Source organism: Gracilinanus agilis, chromosome 2 (genome assembly GCF_016433145.1).
Source record: "Gracilinanus agilis isolate LMUSP501 chromosome 2, AgileGrace, whole genome shotgun sequence".
NCBI lineage: Eukaryota > Metazoa > Chordata > Mammalia > Didelphimorphia > Didelphidae > Gracilinanus > Gracilinanus agilis.
In genome coordinates, this window is record NC_058131.1 from 506,256,151 (window position 1) to 506,272,200 (window position 16,050).

General features: G+C 40.2%; 1 protein-coding gene across 1 annotated transcript in view; it reads left to right on the plus strand.

The window, feature by feature from the left end:
* The first annotated feature begins 2,085 nt into the window (after nt 1-2,085).
* PRIMA1 (proline rich membrane anchor 1) overlaps nt 2,086-16,050 on the plus strand; it is a 124,888-nt gene continuing 110,923 nt past the window's right edge. The window contains exons 1-2 of the mRNA XM_044665032.1: nt 2,086-2,193; nt 10,434-10,584. Of these exons, the coding sequence (XP_044520967.1) occupies nt 2,101-2,193; nt 10,434-10,584 (244 nt within the window). The 5' untranslated portion in view covers nt 2,086-2,100. The remainder of the gene's footprint in view (nt 2,194-10,433; nt 10,585-16,050) is intronic.

Here is a 16,050-nt window from a genome sequence, read left to right on the forward strand (position 1 = left end):
CTTCAGAAAAAGGAACCGCTTCCAGAGATCGTGAGTTTCTTTTTCTGGAAGTCTTCATGTCATAGCTAGATGGCCACTTGTTGGGTGTGACTTCTGAGGTCCCTTGACTGCACTGAGCTTCTGTGAGAATCAAAGAACCCCTCAACCACCTGAAGGCCATAGCCGTTTAGGAGACCAGGAAAGGCACAGGAACTGAAATGTTACCCATACACATCCAAAAATAAGACTAGGGGTATGGGAACGGGGTTGAGCAGAATCATAGGATTTTGAGTTGGAAGTGACCTTAGGGCATCGTTTTACAAATGAAGAAACTGAGGTGCCAACATGGTGCAGTGACTTGCTTTGGGGCTGCACATTTAGTAAGTGGAAGATTATAAATCAGATGGCCTTTCCATTACACCTCCAGAGGAGGAGAGATTGGGAACGTTGCTGGGGGGAAATAGGAGATTACACAAATCAGGTCCCACCCTGCTGACAGAGCCTTCTAAAGGAAGAACAAGAAACCCGGGGGGTAGGAGGGGGAGGGGATTGTGTCATCGCCCTGCAAGCCCGCTTAGACAACAATAAGAGTAATAATAAAAATTGGGCGCTGAGCAAGAGTCCAATACACAATGGGCTCAACAGAAAGGGATGAAAAATCATTGCAGCAGCTAAAGCGAAGATCATAGTTATTCCAGGAAGAATTTTGGGTTCCATTCACTTCTATTTTCTTTTTCATTTTATTATTTATTTCTCCTCCTTTTTTCCTTCCTCCTCCTCCCACTCTCTTCTTTGCCTGAGCCTTTTCCCCAGCCTTGTCCTCCCAGCACCCGCCCCGTGGCTCTTCGCCATCGAAGCAATTTCTCTTGCCTGTGCTCACAGTGTCCCTGGGGGGTTTGTATGATGGACAGCCGCGGGCGCTGACACCCCTGGCGACTCGAGCGCCGGGCGAGGCATTGCGCCTAGACTTTAAAGGGAGGGCGGCTCGGACCAAGAGCGCGCGGGGGCAGAGGAGCCCGAATTGGAGGCAGTCTAAGCCCAGCGGGGTAGGGCTTTGGGAGAAGGAACTGCCTCTCTGGGGAATCTTTGAGGTGACTTTTTATCATTTTTTTTTCTCCTCCTCGCCTTCCCTTTGCACTTCCCCTCCCTACATCCTAGTTCTTCCTGGAGATGAAAAAGCGGGACAGTTTCTGAGTCCTTGGAGTTTGGACCCAACGGGTCGCATTTCTTTGGACATTTTTTTCATTTTTTTTTTTTTTTTTTTTTTTTTTGCGTGTGTGCCTTTTTTTTTTTTCTCCGACTTCCGACACATACAGAAGGGAGGCTCAGGCTGGAGACATCGCAAAGCAAACACCAGGACTGAAGGAGGGGCAGCCTGCTCCCCCAGGGCCGCAGCTGGCGCCTGGGGCCCTCTAAAGAGAGGGGGCAGTGCCTCCGGGGCTCCGGCTCAGCACCCAGAGGAGGCCGAGGCAGAGCGCGGCGCTCGTAGCAGCCGCAAACTTTTGCACCTGCGCCCCGAGCGCCTCCCCAATATGTAAAGCCTTTTCTGTATCCCCAGCAGTCTCCAGCACCGCCGCCGCCTCCCGGGGACGCGCGGCCACCCCTCAGGGTGAGTAGGGTATGGAGGAACGGGCCAGAGTGGGTGTCAAGGCGGGGGGGGGGGGGGGCGACTTCTCCGTGGAGCTGTCCCGCTGCTGGCAAAGGCGGGGGAATGGGAAGGTGGGGACACTCCTTCCTTCTCCGCCTCCGAGCTCTTGCTAGAGCCGCCTAGCTGGAGGAGTTTTTGAGGTGGGAGGTGGAGAAGGGAAACGTTGGGGTACCCATTTCGCGGGGTGAGGGGGTGTGTGGAGCCCTGTGTGCGCGCGTGTGCCGAGAGTAGGTGTGTCTCCTGTGCCTTATCCCCTGTGTGTTTTTCAGTGAGCGTGTATGCGTAATGTGAGTGTGCATACAAGGTGGGTGGTGTGAGCGGGTGTCGGGAGCAGGGTGCGCGTGTAAGTGTGTGTGCGTGCGTGCGTGAGCGCTAGAGAGCGCCTCGCGAGCGTGTGTCCCCAACTCCCTCCTGACCCCTCCGCCTGGCCCTCTTTCCTCCAGACAGTTAGGCTCTGGGCGGCCGGAGCAGGGATGATGATCTGGGACTGGATGCTTCGCCCTCGCTGCTGCTGGCCCTCCCTGCTGCTGCACTGTGCGCTGCACCCGCTCTGGGGTTTCATTCAGGTGAGCTAACGGGGAGGGGGCCCCAGTCACCCAGGAGAGATGGAGGGAGCAAGGGAAGGGGGGTGGAAGCTCACATTCTCCTCTCTAAAGCTGTGAAGTAGCCCTGGATATGGGGGTGCTCTGGAAGAGCAGAGGCTTTCTGAGAAGGCAGATTTGGGGAGTCCGCGAGGTCCCACGATCCCCAAGGGCTATTCTTTATCTCCTGGCTTTTAGAAAGAAGCTGTTTTTTCTGGCTTTCCGAGTTGAACAGGGTGGGGAGACATAATTAGGGTCGACTTTTGAATCAAACAATACTAGACATCCTCAAGTTCCTTTAGCCCTAAAAGGAAAGAGAAACCACGAAGATGAGAATAACAAGACCACAGACATCTTTGCTTCATTAAGTGGCTTTAAAGCATATTGTTGTAAAGAGAAGTCAGGTTTTTCTAACAATGCATGGGGTTTTTGAGTTCATTTTCTCTGTCACACACACCATCTGTGTAAACCCAGCCCTTTCCTGGCCTGGACTATATACACAGCTAAGAGTAAGTAGGGCTAGAAAACAGAAAACCCTAGCAAATGTTCTGATTATATTTGTTCCACTGAGAGTAAAAGTTGACTGACTCTTCCTGGGCTTCAAAAAACTTCTTTAAAAATTTTATCCTTGTGGGACCAAATTATCCCATTTTACATCTTAGCATTGAGGAAAAAATTGTAAAGGTCTTTTCCACATGTATTCTGGGGAATTATAGAAATTATAGATTGATATGTGTATATACTATATTTACATCCTTTGCGTGCACCTCTCTACCTCTTCAGATTCTGGTATTCTTGGGTATAAACTTGCATGGCCCTGAAATATGGGCTAATCACTTTCAAAAATTATTTGGTGTTCAGAAAACATAACCAAAAATCATATATTTAAAGTTGTCCCTTCCTTGTCCAAAGCTATTAAAAATTTACCTCTTGGACATTTTAGTCCCCCCACAGACTGCCACACACACACACACAAAATTAAACCTGTTATATATGCAGATTCATGCTCTGTCTAAGCAAGGTTCAGGGAAACTGCTTAAAATGTTTACAGTATATGAGCCCTTAAAGGAACAGGCTTGGGGGAAACTCTGCTAATTGGATTTTGTTAAAGATTAGAGTTTCAGTATCATGTGATTCCAATTTGAGAACTAGCTAAATGTAAAAGCTGAATCAGCACTGTCCACTCCAGCTCTGATGGTAATATGGTGTGTTATGACCTTGGTGGTAATTTGGTATAACAAGGGGTTGTTTTGATGCCAGAATATGACTGTTAAAAAATGAGAGCGGCATTGATAATGAGGACAACTCCCCAGTCTCAATGCTCCCTTTTCCTATCCCAACCCCATGGAAAACGTGAGGGGAAACCAAGCTGTTTTCATTTTAGAGTTGACACTTGTGAAATAAGTTAATGGTAGGAAGCCATCTGGTGTGGTGGAAAGAGCCCTGGAGTGTGAGCTAGAGGACCTAGATTAGTGATCTCTGCTGCCAATTAGCCTCATAACCTCAGTTTCTAAATCTCTAAAAAGAAGAATTTAGACCAAACTCTTAAGATCTCTTCCAGTCCTAACAGTCTCTGAGTATGGTCAGTGTTCTTTCTGGGCTCTAACATTCTAATTATGTCTCTATTCTAACACTATGTTTTCTATGCTTCTTTTTTCTAGCTCTATTTTTTCTAGCTCACTCAGCCATTACTATTCAGATTGGGCTTTTGTTACTTCATACACTTTAGATGCCTAATGTCTTTCCTCTTCTGTAAGCTTTAGCTGGAATTAAAAGGTTAATTCTCATTTATTTACAGTTTGTCTCCTCTCCCTGAAAGGCTTCCTCCCCCTTTTTTATCCCCCCATAATAGGTAGAACAAAAATGATGAGACTGTCAACTCTCATGGGTCTAGAATTTTGGTTGCAAGTACTGTCAGAACTGATAGAGTATAATGCTTTGTTTGGGGGTGCTTTTTTTTTTTAAGCAGAAAAGATAATTACTTGAAAGCAATTGAATATGTTAGTGTATATTCTTTAGGCCAGCAGTAAGTTAGATATCTCTGCAAGAGTTTCAGGTAATATAACAAAATAAATTTTAACTAAAGTGAATTTTATAAAAGCACCATCTTCTAGACTGGCTGATTTGGTGTAAACTTGGCTAAAGTTTCTGGAAAAAACCAATCTACAAATGATGAGACTTGGCTGATTGGGCCAAGTAAGAAAAGATTCAACCTTAAGTAAAGCAGCTGAAGGCAAGTCAACCATACTTGGGAAAAATAGAATGCTACAGAACCATGTGTTTTTATGGTGGTTTAAAAAAATCTGTCAACTCAATGGAACTTCTCAAATAGAAAAGGAGAACTGCCCAGACCTATCTACTCTTTAATGAGCAGTTGATAAAGGAGATAGTCTTCCTGAGTGGTAAGCATGTAAAAGGGTGGGGCAGGCAGCAAATAATGAATTCATAGACTTTAGAAAAGAAAACAGAGATTTTCTAGTTTGCTAATATACCCAATTCTTGTTCCAAAATTAACATTAAAGAAATCCCTGAATAGTAATTACTGGGCTGAAAGAATATTTCTTAAATTTAAAATTGGCTTATATCTGAATTACCAAAAGGACCTTTTAAAGGCATTTTTTGGTCTTTCCTTCTCATTCATTTTCTTACTATTGTTGTTATCTTAACATAGTTAAAAGTAGAAGGGAAGAGAACAAGTACTTATTAAATGACTAATGCTTTTAAAATATGTTATCTCATTTGATACAACAATCCTATGAGATAAATGCTATTATTGTGCCTATTTTATGGTTGAGGAAACTGAGGCAGACAGAGACTGTCTTGGCCTGAGTCATACAGCTGGTAAGTATCTGAAACAGGATTTGAACTTGGGTCTTCTTGGCTGGAGGCCCAATGGATAAAGCATTAGGCCATCTAACTGCCCTAAACATCACTGAGTCCAGCCTACCTATTTTATTTTTATTTCTGAGAAAACCAAGATGCAGAAAAATTAAGATATGTCCATGGACAAATAGTAGAGCTGGAATTCAAACCAGGTCTTTGAATCCCAGAGTTCTTTATATATATTTTTTAATGTTACTGATATATTTTGTTTTTACAACATTTACATTTCCCAATATGTCTCTCACCCTATCCTCCCCCAGAGAACCTTAAAACAAAGAATAAAAAAGAGGGAGGAAAAAAGTTAGCCCAAACTAACCAACACACCCTAAAGGTCTAATGGTATATTCAGAGTTCCACACCTACCAACCTCCATCTTTGCAAATATGGGAAGGGGTTACCTTGTCATATCTCTTTTTGGGGGGACAGTATTGGTCATGACAATGTCATAGTATTGTTTCAGTTGTTTGTATGATTTTGTTCTTTTCATTTGCATCTCTGTAGTCATCCTGTATATTGTTTTTCTGGTTCTATGTACTTCACTTTCCATCACTTCCTATAAATTTTCCCATGCTCCTCTACAATCATTATATTTATTGCTTCTTACAGCCCTGTAATATTCCATTACAGTCATGTACCACAATTTGTTTAGCCATTCGGCAATCAATGGAAATCTATTTCATTTCCCCCCCTTTTTTTTTGCTCCTTTAAAAAGTGCTGCTATAAATCATCTTGGTGTGTAAGAGACCTTCTTTTCTAGAATAAAATCTAGAATAGAATCTCTGAGACATTTTAGACAATTTCTTTGCATGATACTAAATATTTTCCCAGAATGGTTTGTACCAATTCACAGCTCCACCAGTGGTGCATTTGTGTGCCCAGTTTTCTACAACTCCTCCAAGATTGATACTTTCCATCTTTTGTCATCTTTACCAGTTTTCTGGGTGTGAATTAACACCTGAGTTTTTTATTTTACTTTTCTCTTATTAATTATTTAGGTTGTTATGGTTGTTAATAGCTTGCAATTCTTTTGAGAACTATTTATTCAATTCCTTTGTTATATTGTTTCCATACTGTATCTCTACCAGCATCAATACTTTCTGTTTATAGCTTAGGAGTCTTTCTCGATCTCTCACAAAAGGACACATTTACTCCTTTCTTTGCAAACCGAGAGTAGGACATCACAGTAAATTATTGGGTATGACAGGAACATGTCTCATCAAGTTACAATGCTTCTGCCCTGCTCCTATTTAAGATGCCAGAATCCATCATCTTTGTGATTTTTTTCCTTAAAGTTCTTGTCGATGTGATTTGTTTCAATCAGTTGCCTTTAGCCTTTGTACTGTGATGACTGTGTTCTTGAGATATACATATAAGGCATAAAGGAGCCTAAGAGAAAATGAACATAGCTCTATATGATTAGCATTTATTAACTGTATGATATGTCCAAGGTAGCATGCTAGGTCTTGGTCACATAGGTCTTCAAAAAACTCAAATCCTTGTGCTTTTGACTGGCATACAACCACAGACCAATATAAAGTTGAAAGTTGTTTTGTTGGTGAGTTGTTTCAATTATGTGTGACTTGTGACCCCATTCTAGAGTTTTCTTGGCACAGATACTGAAGTGGTTTGCCAATTCTGTCTCTAAGTCATTTAACAGATGAGGAACCCGAGGCAGATAGGGTTAAGTGACTTGCCCAAGGTCAAACAACTAAGTAAGTGTCTGAGGCCGGATTTGAACTCATGAAGACGAGTCTTCCTGATTCCAAATACAGTGCTGTACCCATTGCACCACCTAGCTGTCTCACCTCTATTTGAATCCAGGAACTGGGCCAAGAGTTTTGTTTTTGGAATCATAAAATTTCAGAGCCGGAAGAAGTATCAGAGGTCATTTGGTCTAACATGACACTGAACAGGAATCACTTCTACAGCATCCCCAAGTAGTCATTCATCTTCTACTTGAAGACTCCTGTGCTGGAGACCTCACTATCTCTTGAAGTAGTTCACTTTTTTTTTTTCTTAAACCTTTACCTCCTCTCTCAGAATCAATACTAAGTTTTGGTTCCAAGGCAGAAGAGTGCTAAGGGCTAAGTAGTAAGGGTTAAGTGACTTGCCCCATGTCACACAGCTAGGAAGTCTCTGACATCAAATTTGAACTCAGGACTGTCCATCTCCCAGCCTAGCCCTCTCTCTCCACTAAACCACCTAGATGCCCCTACACTTTACTTTTTAAAGTTCTAATTGTTAAGCTTTTCCGTCTTTATTAATTTGGAATCTGCCTCCTTGCTTTTGGCACCCATTGCTCCCCGTTGTATGCATGGGGACAAACAGAGCAAGTCCACATGATAAAAGTGAGCTAGGCTTATGGTGTTCAAACTTCAGAATACAATGGGTGTTCAACAGTCTAGGGGAGGTTGCACGAATAACTCTAGGTTCCACCCCAAACCTTTAATTTTTTATAATTCTTCTTATATTTGTTTAATATCAAAAAAATTAAAATAACACACTGTAACCACTTAAAGAGTTATAATTTCTATGCAAAAGAGATTACTATCTCATATACTAGGCAGATTTCTTGTATAGCCAAAGGTGTAGCTGCAACTACTTCACACATTTCCTTATTCTTTGAAAGGGAAAAGATTCAAAAATCGCTGTGGGAGAAAATCACATGATTGAATCTGATTGGTAGAAAGACAAAGAGGAGGTGGTCCCCAAAGAGAGTGCAGAGCCTGTAGTTCTGTAGCACAACAATGCTTTTAACAAAATTTAACTATTTAGAATGGATGAATAACATACAATATTTATGCATTTGATATTTACTAACAATTTTTTAGTTTTCTTTCCATCTGCAATCTTCTGCAGTATGCCACAAATCTCTAAAAATGCCCATTTAATTATCAATGGCCAGCCCACTTGTAACCAAAACCACGAATGTGAAGCCCACAAATGTCAAGGAATGACTGTAGAATCAGGGAAGATACAGTGTGACTCAAGCTGAAATCAAGTGAGAAAGAACTCCCCAACTCAGTGAAAGTAATACTAGAGGCAATATACTGAGCCTTCCAATGCTGGACCCAACCCGGGATGCAGAAAGGTAGGCATCACCAGGACATGTGTGAGTGTGAAGTCCAACATACAACATGACTATCAAACAGGGTGAATGACAACTTTGGTATTTGGTATGTAATTACTTATATTCCTTAGCAAATAAGATCGTGGATTTTTCACTTTGCTAGTGATGGAATTTCATGAGAGGCTTGGGGCATCTAAATGGATAGAATGCCTGGAGTCAGTAAGATCTGAGTTCTAATAGGGCTCAGATACTTACGAGCTGTGTAACCCTGGGCAACTGACTCAATGTCTGTTTGCCTCAGTTTACTCAACAGTAAAATGGAGATAATATTAGCACCCACCTCCCAAAATGATTGTGAGGATCAAAAAAGATAATATATGGGGGGCAGCTGGATAGCTCAGTGGAGTGAAAGTCAGGCCTAGAGACAGGAGGTCCTAGGTTCAAACCCGGCCTCAGCCACTTCCCAGCTGTGTGACCCTGGGCAAGTCACTTGACCCCCATTGCCCACCCTTACCAATCTTCCACCTATGAGACAATACACCGAAGTACAAGGGTTTAAAAAAAAATAATAATATATGGAAAGCATATATTGCACAGTGCCTGGCACAAGTAGGTGTTATATAATGAATACTAGCCTGTATGTGAAACCAGGAGCTGTAGACGTTTTTCTTTTTGTGTCCCTATCTCTAATTTCATTATATTAATTAGTTGTTATTTAGCCAAATGGTTTCCCCCATAGATATTTGATTCCCTTTAATTGTCTTGTCAGATTTTTAAAAATTGCTATTCTTGCAGCTTTCTCACAAAGTACCCTTTGAATGATATAGAGATTAATTATATGGGGAAATGATGTTCCTTGAGACTTGCCAGCATACTTGATGGAGCCCAGAGGAGTCAGAGGTCAGAGAATGTAAGAGGATGTAGCTTTCAAACAACCTCATTTGCACACTTCTGCTTTATGAATGCAAACTCTCCCAAAAGAAGGAAGCTTATGAAATAATTGGAGAGAGTTCGACAACAATAAGGAAAAAGAATTTTTAGATGTGTTGCCAAACTACACAGCCAGGCATGCAGAGAGTTAATCTTGTTTGCAAAACAATTTAGAATATCTCCATTGGATACTGAATGCACTCTTACCAGCACCAGTCAAGATTGCCTTCTAGGATTTGAAAGGCAGGCAGTAGTACTTTTAAAAAGCAAAAGGGGAGCATGGGGAGAGGCTTTTGGCCTTCGATCACATTAAGTTAGGGTTGTAAATCAATCTGGCCTACTCCATACCATTGTGATGACCATGAACCCAAAGCTCCCCCCAGCCCCGATATCTGAAATTGGAGAGTGAGTTGCAAAACTCTCCATCTCATCTCCAATTGTCTGCTTCCCCCAGACTTCCCCTTCCTGAGAAGCTTCTGGGGAAAGATTGGTTCAGGCTTGCTGTGGGGGAAAGACATAGTTGGCAGAGAGTAGAAACTACATGAACAGTTAAATGGCCTGTCCATTTAAGAAGGGCGATATGTTAAAAGTGAGGAGGTTTGGGTTCAAATCTTTGCTCTTGTTTCTTTTTTAAAAAAAAATTTTTTTAAACCCTTACCTTCTGTCTTGGAGTCAGTACTGTGTGTTGGCTCCAAGGCAGAAGAGTGGTAAGGGTAGGCAATGGAGGTTAAATGACTTGCCCAGGGTCAGGCAGTTGGGAAGTGTCTAAGGCCAGATTTGAACCTAGGACCTCCAGTCTCTAGGCCTGGCTCTCAATCTACTGAGCTACCCAGTTGCCCCGCTCTTGTTTCTTAATAGTTGTGTGAGCTCTGGCAAGTTCCTTGATCTCCCAGTCCCTTTTTTTTTTTTTTTTTTAAATAAAATGATGGGGCATTGGTCAAATTATTTCTAAGGTATCTTACAGCTCAGACATTTTTCTAACAACCAAATAAATGCATTGTGGTTATCTCTGAAACCAGAGCTGGAGTGAGGTGATCAAGAAGGATGTGTCTTCTAATTTTTCTCTTGATCTGTTTCATTCCATTTCTCATTTGCATGTAGAAATAAATGGCTCCTTTGAATCCCACCCACTTCCTCTTCTCCACCTTCCCTAATATCTCCACAAATCCCTTCTTTTTCCCCAGTCCTACCCATCCACCCACCCACTTACTGAAGTCCAATTTGATAACTGAGGTGGAGATGAGGTGAGACAAGATCATTCTATTTACTTCCCCATCAGAAGCCCTGCATTGAGCTAAGCAGAATCTCATACTAGTCTCTTGGGGTGGGATTGTGTTTCCAGATCACTCACGGTGAACTCCAGAAGTCATGTTCTAAGACCATTGCAGAAAAAGGTACGGATAGCTGCCAGCAGATCTGTCAGTGTAGACGACCTCCTCCACTACCACCACCTCCACCTCCTCCTCCACCTCCCAGGCTGCTCTCCCTCACACGTAAGTAAAGATCGTAGTTTTCAGGTTCTTTTTTCTACTTTAAGATAGAGGAGGAATTGGATAGAGGGAAGAGGGCAAATCCATTTGCTTCATTCTTAATTTTTTAAACTGGATTAATAGAAAAGATAGATGCTAACTTTACATTTTAGGTTTCTAGAAACCTTTTTTTTTTTTAAACTTACCTTTTGTCTTAGAATCAACACTATGTATTGGATAAAGGCTAGGCAATGAGAGGGTTAAGTGACTTGCCCAGGGTCACACAACTAGAAAGTATCTAGGACCAGATTTGAACTTAGGACCTCCCATCTCTAAACCTGACTCTCAATCCACCAAGCCATTTAGCTGCCCTGAAAGCTTTACTTCCCATTGCCTAGCCTTTACCCTCTTCTGCCTCGGAACCAATACACAGACAGAAGGTAAAGGTTTTAAGGGGAAAAAACTGTCTTTTATCTATACACACATATACATACATGCATATACATATGCATACTTATATACGTAATAAGTGTATAAATATATATGTAATCATATATCTTTGAAATATAAATATTTCCAATATATAATTTTCCCAGAAAATACGAACATGTATTTTCTTATCAGCTAATTAGATAAATGTCAAACTCTGATATGATTAATTAAATTAAAGAAATACTCTTTTGGAAAAGGTTCCAAAGAACAGATACTAAAAGAGGCAGACTAATTTTAATTTTTTCCCCAAAATTCTCATTCAGGTTTAACCCAAATCAGCTGTCACTTAAGGCAACTTTCAGATAATTTAGCTAAAAGCCTTCTTTTACTTCAATTATGCAGATAACCACATCCACCCAAATATGATTACCAGGGTCAATTCAAACAGAAAGTGACTTTGTAGCCCAAAATTGTTTTTGCCTTGAATATAGAGTCCTGAATTTAGTTGAATTAGTAGGACTATGAAAGCTAGATTAAATATGTCATGTTAATAAAGTTTCCAAAGTGAAGTTTCATACTTTGGCTCAGTTTCACCTGAATTTCCTCCTATAAAATGCCCTTCTTAATATCTGGTTCCACCTCATTAAACACATCTCAATTGAATCATTTTGTGCATAGTGAAATAACCTTGGAAGAAGGTTCTTTGGTGAAGTGCTTGTAATTCATTTAGTAAAAATGTAAGGAATAGTCTAGAGAATCTTTCTTTTTTATATGAATTACCACATAATGCCACAGCCTAGATTTTGCCTAATGGCCCAGCTTTGTGCCCTATTTTCCTCCTCACTACTACTGCCATACAAAACTCCTAAGTTTACTCATTGTTTCCAAATTCTCTTATCTATTGTCCTAGAATCAATACTAAGTATTGGCTCCAAGGCAGAAGAGCAATAAAGGCTTAGGCCCCTGTTGACGAACTTATGGCACATAAGCTGGAGGGAGTTACTCCTCTCTCCCTTTCCACATGGCTGAGGACATTTCTCATATGACCCACCCCTCTGATCAGCAGCCCAATGGGAGCTTATCCTCAAGCATGTTACATAATCACAGAATTCCAGAATTGGAGAGGAACTCAATGGTTGTCTAGTCTAACCTGTTTCCCACCCAAAAATCTTGTTGACAACAAACCCAACAAATAGTAATGTAAACTTGGGTGGAAGACAGCTAATGATGGATAATCCACTTTCTCCTGAGGTATTCCATTTTACTTTTGGATAATTATAATTGTAAGGAAATATTTTCTTATATCAAGTCTAAAATCATCTCTATGCAATATGCACCGTTGCTCTTAGTTATGACATGAGGAACCAAATGGAAAAAATCTAATCCCTCTTCCATATATTTTTACAAATACTTGAAGACCACTATTATGTCTTCTCTGAGTCTTCTATTCATATGGTAAATCTTCCCCATTTCTTAAGTGATCCTCATATGTTATGGATTTGAGGCTCTTTACCATCCTGGGTTCTCACCTTTGGATGTTCTCCAACTTATTAATGTCTTTAAAAATGTGGTGCTTAGGGGCAGCTAGGTGACTCAGGGGACAGAGAGCCAATGCTGGGTTCAAATCTGAGCTCAGATACTTCCTAGCTGTGTGACCCTGGTCAAGTCACTTGATTCCATTTGCCTAGCCCTTACTGTTCTTCTGTCTTAGAAACAGTGTTTCTCTAAGTATCTCTAAGCCTCAGTTTCCTCATATGGAAAATGAGATAATCTTGTACAAATATGTTGTGAGCAAAATGCCTTTTAAACTTTACTGCTCTTCTAGTACTGATTTTAAGATGGAAGGTTGGAGTTTAAATAAAAACATGGTGCTCAAACATGAACACAGTAATCCATATGTAATTGGAATTAGGGCAGAATATATGTGGATTATCACCAACTTGTTCCCGAAGGCAGGGAATAGTTAATTTTTTCATTCACCAGTTCTTGACACAGTGACATGTATACACATATGCATATGATACACTTACATGTATTATATATTGAATAATTGTTGGATGAAGTTAAAGTGAGAACTACTAGAGACTTGAACTTTGGTGGTGATATTATAAAGAGAAGTATGTAAGAGAAATACAAGTGGAAGATTTTCTAACCAACGGTATATGTGGAGTGATGGAGAGAGAACAGCAAAATATTTATTACATTATATTTTCAAGCCTGGGTGACTGGGAGAATGGTGATACCATTAACAGAAATAAGCAAGTCAGAGAGAATGATGGAAACAAAGAGTGCCAGCCATTTCAAACATCCATTTAAAAAAAAAAAAAAAACAACTGCTAGCTAGATTATCAAAAAATTATAATTTTCTATTACTATTAGTGAAGCACCTTTTCCTTTGATATTACAAATATTTACAGATTATACTCACTTCTACTTTGAGAGAGATCACATAATAAAGCCAAACAATTAAGCAAAATTAAAAATACAGTGCATGATCTTATCTGAAAGGGCATGCAATATTCCACTTGAGAAAGATAGGTGGCACAATGGATGGAATGCTGGGTCTGGACTTTAAGGAAGACTTAAAAAATAAATTGATGGGGGACGGGGATGGAGGGAGTACAATTAATTGGCTTAGTGGCTGGAGAGCCAGGTCTGGAGATAAGGTCCTAGGTTCAAATTTGACCTCAGACACTTCCTAGCTTTGTGACCCTGGACAAGTCACTTAAACCCCAGTTGCCTAGTCTTTACCATTCTTCTGCTCTGGAACCAATACAGTGTATTAATTATAAGAAGGTGTGGGGTTTTTTTTAATTGGGATAATAACAGTACTTACTTCACAGAGTTCTTGTGAGGATCAAATGAGATAATATTTGTAAAAGTGCTTAGTACAGTGCCTGGTATATAGTTAGTGCTATATAAATGTTTATTCTCTTTCCCTGCCCCCATCCTTTGGAACCCTCCACCGGTATTTTTTTAAACCCTTATCTTCCATCTTAGAATCATTACTGTATTATGGTTCTAAGAGGGAAGAGTGATAAGGGCTAGGCATTGAGGGTTAAGTGCTTTGCCCAGGGTCACACAGCTAGGAAGTGTCTAAAATCAGATTTGAACTCATCTTTCTGACGTCTGGCCCTCTCCACTACATTCACTGCACTACTTGGCTGTCAAAAAGAAGGGTACTACAGTTAAAAAAAAAAACCAAAAACAGTGTTTCTCTAAGTATCTCTAAGCCTCAGTTTCCTCATATGGAAAATGAGATAATCTTGTACAAATGTGTAGTGAGCAAAATGCCTTTTAAACCTTAAAGTGCTATACAAATGCAAACAATCGTCATTAAGTGAGGCTAAGTGGAGAATTTGGTGGATATTCTTCTCATTTCTCTGTTCTCAGCTCTACATGTTCATGGTCTTTTAAAGGCTCTCCTGCAGAACATGTGACCTTGAGAAGTCATTTAATTTCTCTGGGTCACAGTTTCCTCACCTATAAAACAAGAGCACTGGCCTAGACGACCTTTGGAGTTCTGCCCAGCTCTACATCTAGGATCCTGTAAAAACTGTAGACAAGTTAGACTCAAGGCAGACCTGCAGAAATTTGGAGTAATAGTTTGACATTGTCTCTTATGGCAAGTATTTATGGTTGGTCAGAAAGATCAGCTGCTGATTTTGCTTGAATTCACAACAAGAGAATCAGTAGTTGGTTGTATGTTTTCCCAATATTGCCCACTTTGGAAAAGTTGGTGATTTCCCAAAGAAGCAGTGGAAATGCCTGGGATCCTCATATTGGCAAAATGGTATTTTTTAATCAAAACAATTGACATAGATGTTTCTGAGATGGAAGTTTCTTATAAAGTAATTTTTTTTAAATGAGAAACATTAAGACATACTTCCTCTGAAGGAAACATTTTACTTGGAAAATGAGAAACCTGAACTAGCAGTTGATGCTTGGTAGGACTATCTATCATGGCCCACAGGCAAGTCATAATATCTAACAGTCCTTGACAGTCTATGGAAAGTGCTATTGATTAGAGAAATGCAAAGTAAAGCGATCTACCTCATACCCATTATGTTGGCAAAGATGACAAAAAGGGAAAATAATAAATGGCAGAGGGGCCAAGGGAAAATAGGCATATTAACACACTGTTGGTGGGCTTATGAATGGGTATAGCCCTTCTAGAAAACAGTTTGGAATTCCACATGAAAATAATTATGCCTTTTGGCCTGGCGGACCTACTGACAGACCTATATCCAAGAGATCAAAGAAAGAGGAGAAGATCCTTTGTGCACAAAAATATTTCCACCAGCAGTTTTGTTGTGATGGTTAAAAAAAAAAAGGAAACTAAAGGGATGCCCATCAATTGAGGAATAGCTAAATAAATTGCAGTATATGAATGTGAGGCACTATTGTACACTAAAATAATGAAGAAATAGATGATTTCCAAGATCCATGGAAAGACTTGGCAGAAGTGCTGCAGAGTGAAGAAAATGGAACCAAAAGAACAATTTATACTGTAAACTCAATCATAATTAATCTTATTATCAATAACTTATGATTGGTAATTATACTTTAAAAATAATTTTATTATTTTATTATCAGATAATATCATAACAATATAAAAATGATTCACTTATATTTTTTATAATCTGATAAAAAAAGAGAAGAACCAGGAGAATAATTGTCATAATCACAATTGTAAATGTAAACATCTTTGAAAGCTGTAAGACTTGTGATCAGTACAATGACCATCTCTGATCTCAAAGGCTCTATGATGAAGTATGGTACCAGATCCTGACAGAGAGACTGATTTAGGGTACAGAATTTATATATCTGAATATACACAGATATGTAGATATAGTGTGTGTCTTATTTTCATTGTATATAGATATGTACACATATATATTGCAACTAGGCAGCTAGTGGCATAGTAAACAGAGCACTGGGCCTAGAGTCAGGAAAACCTGAGTTCTGATTCAGCTTCAGACACTAGCTATGTGACCTTGGACAAGTCACTTTTCCTGAAAAGCCCTTTCTCCCCACCCCCCACCCCCACAGTAACAT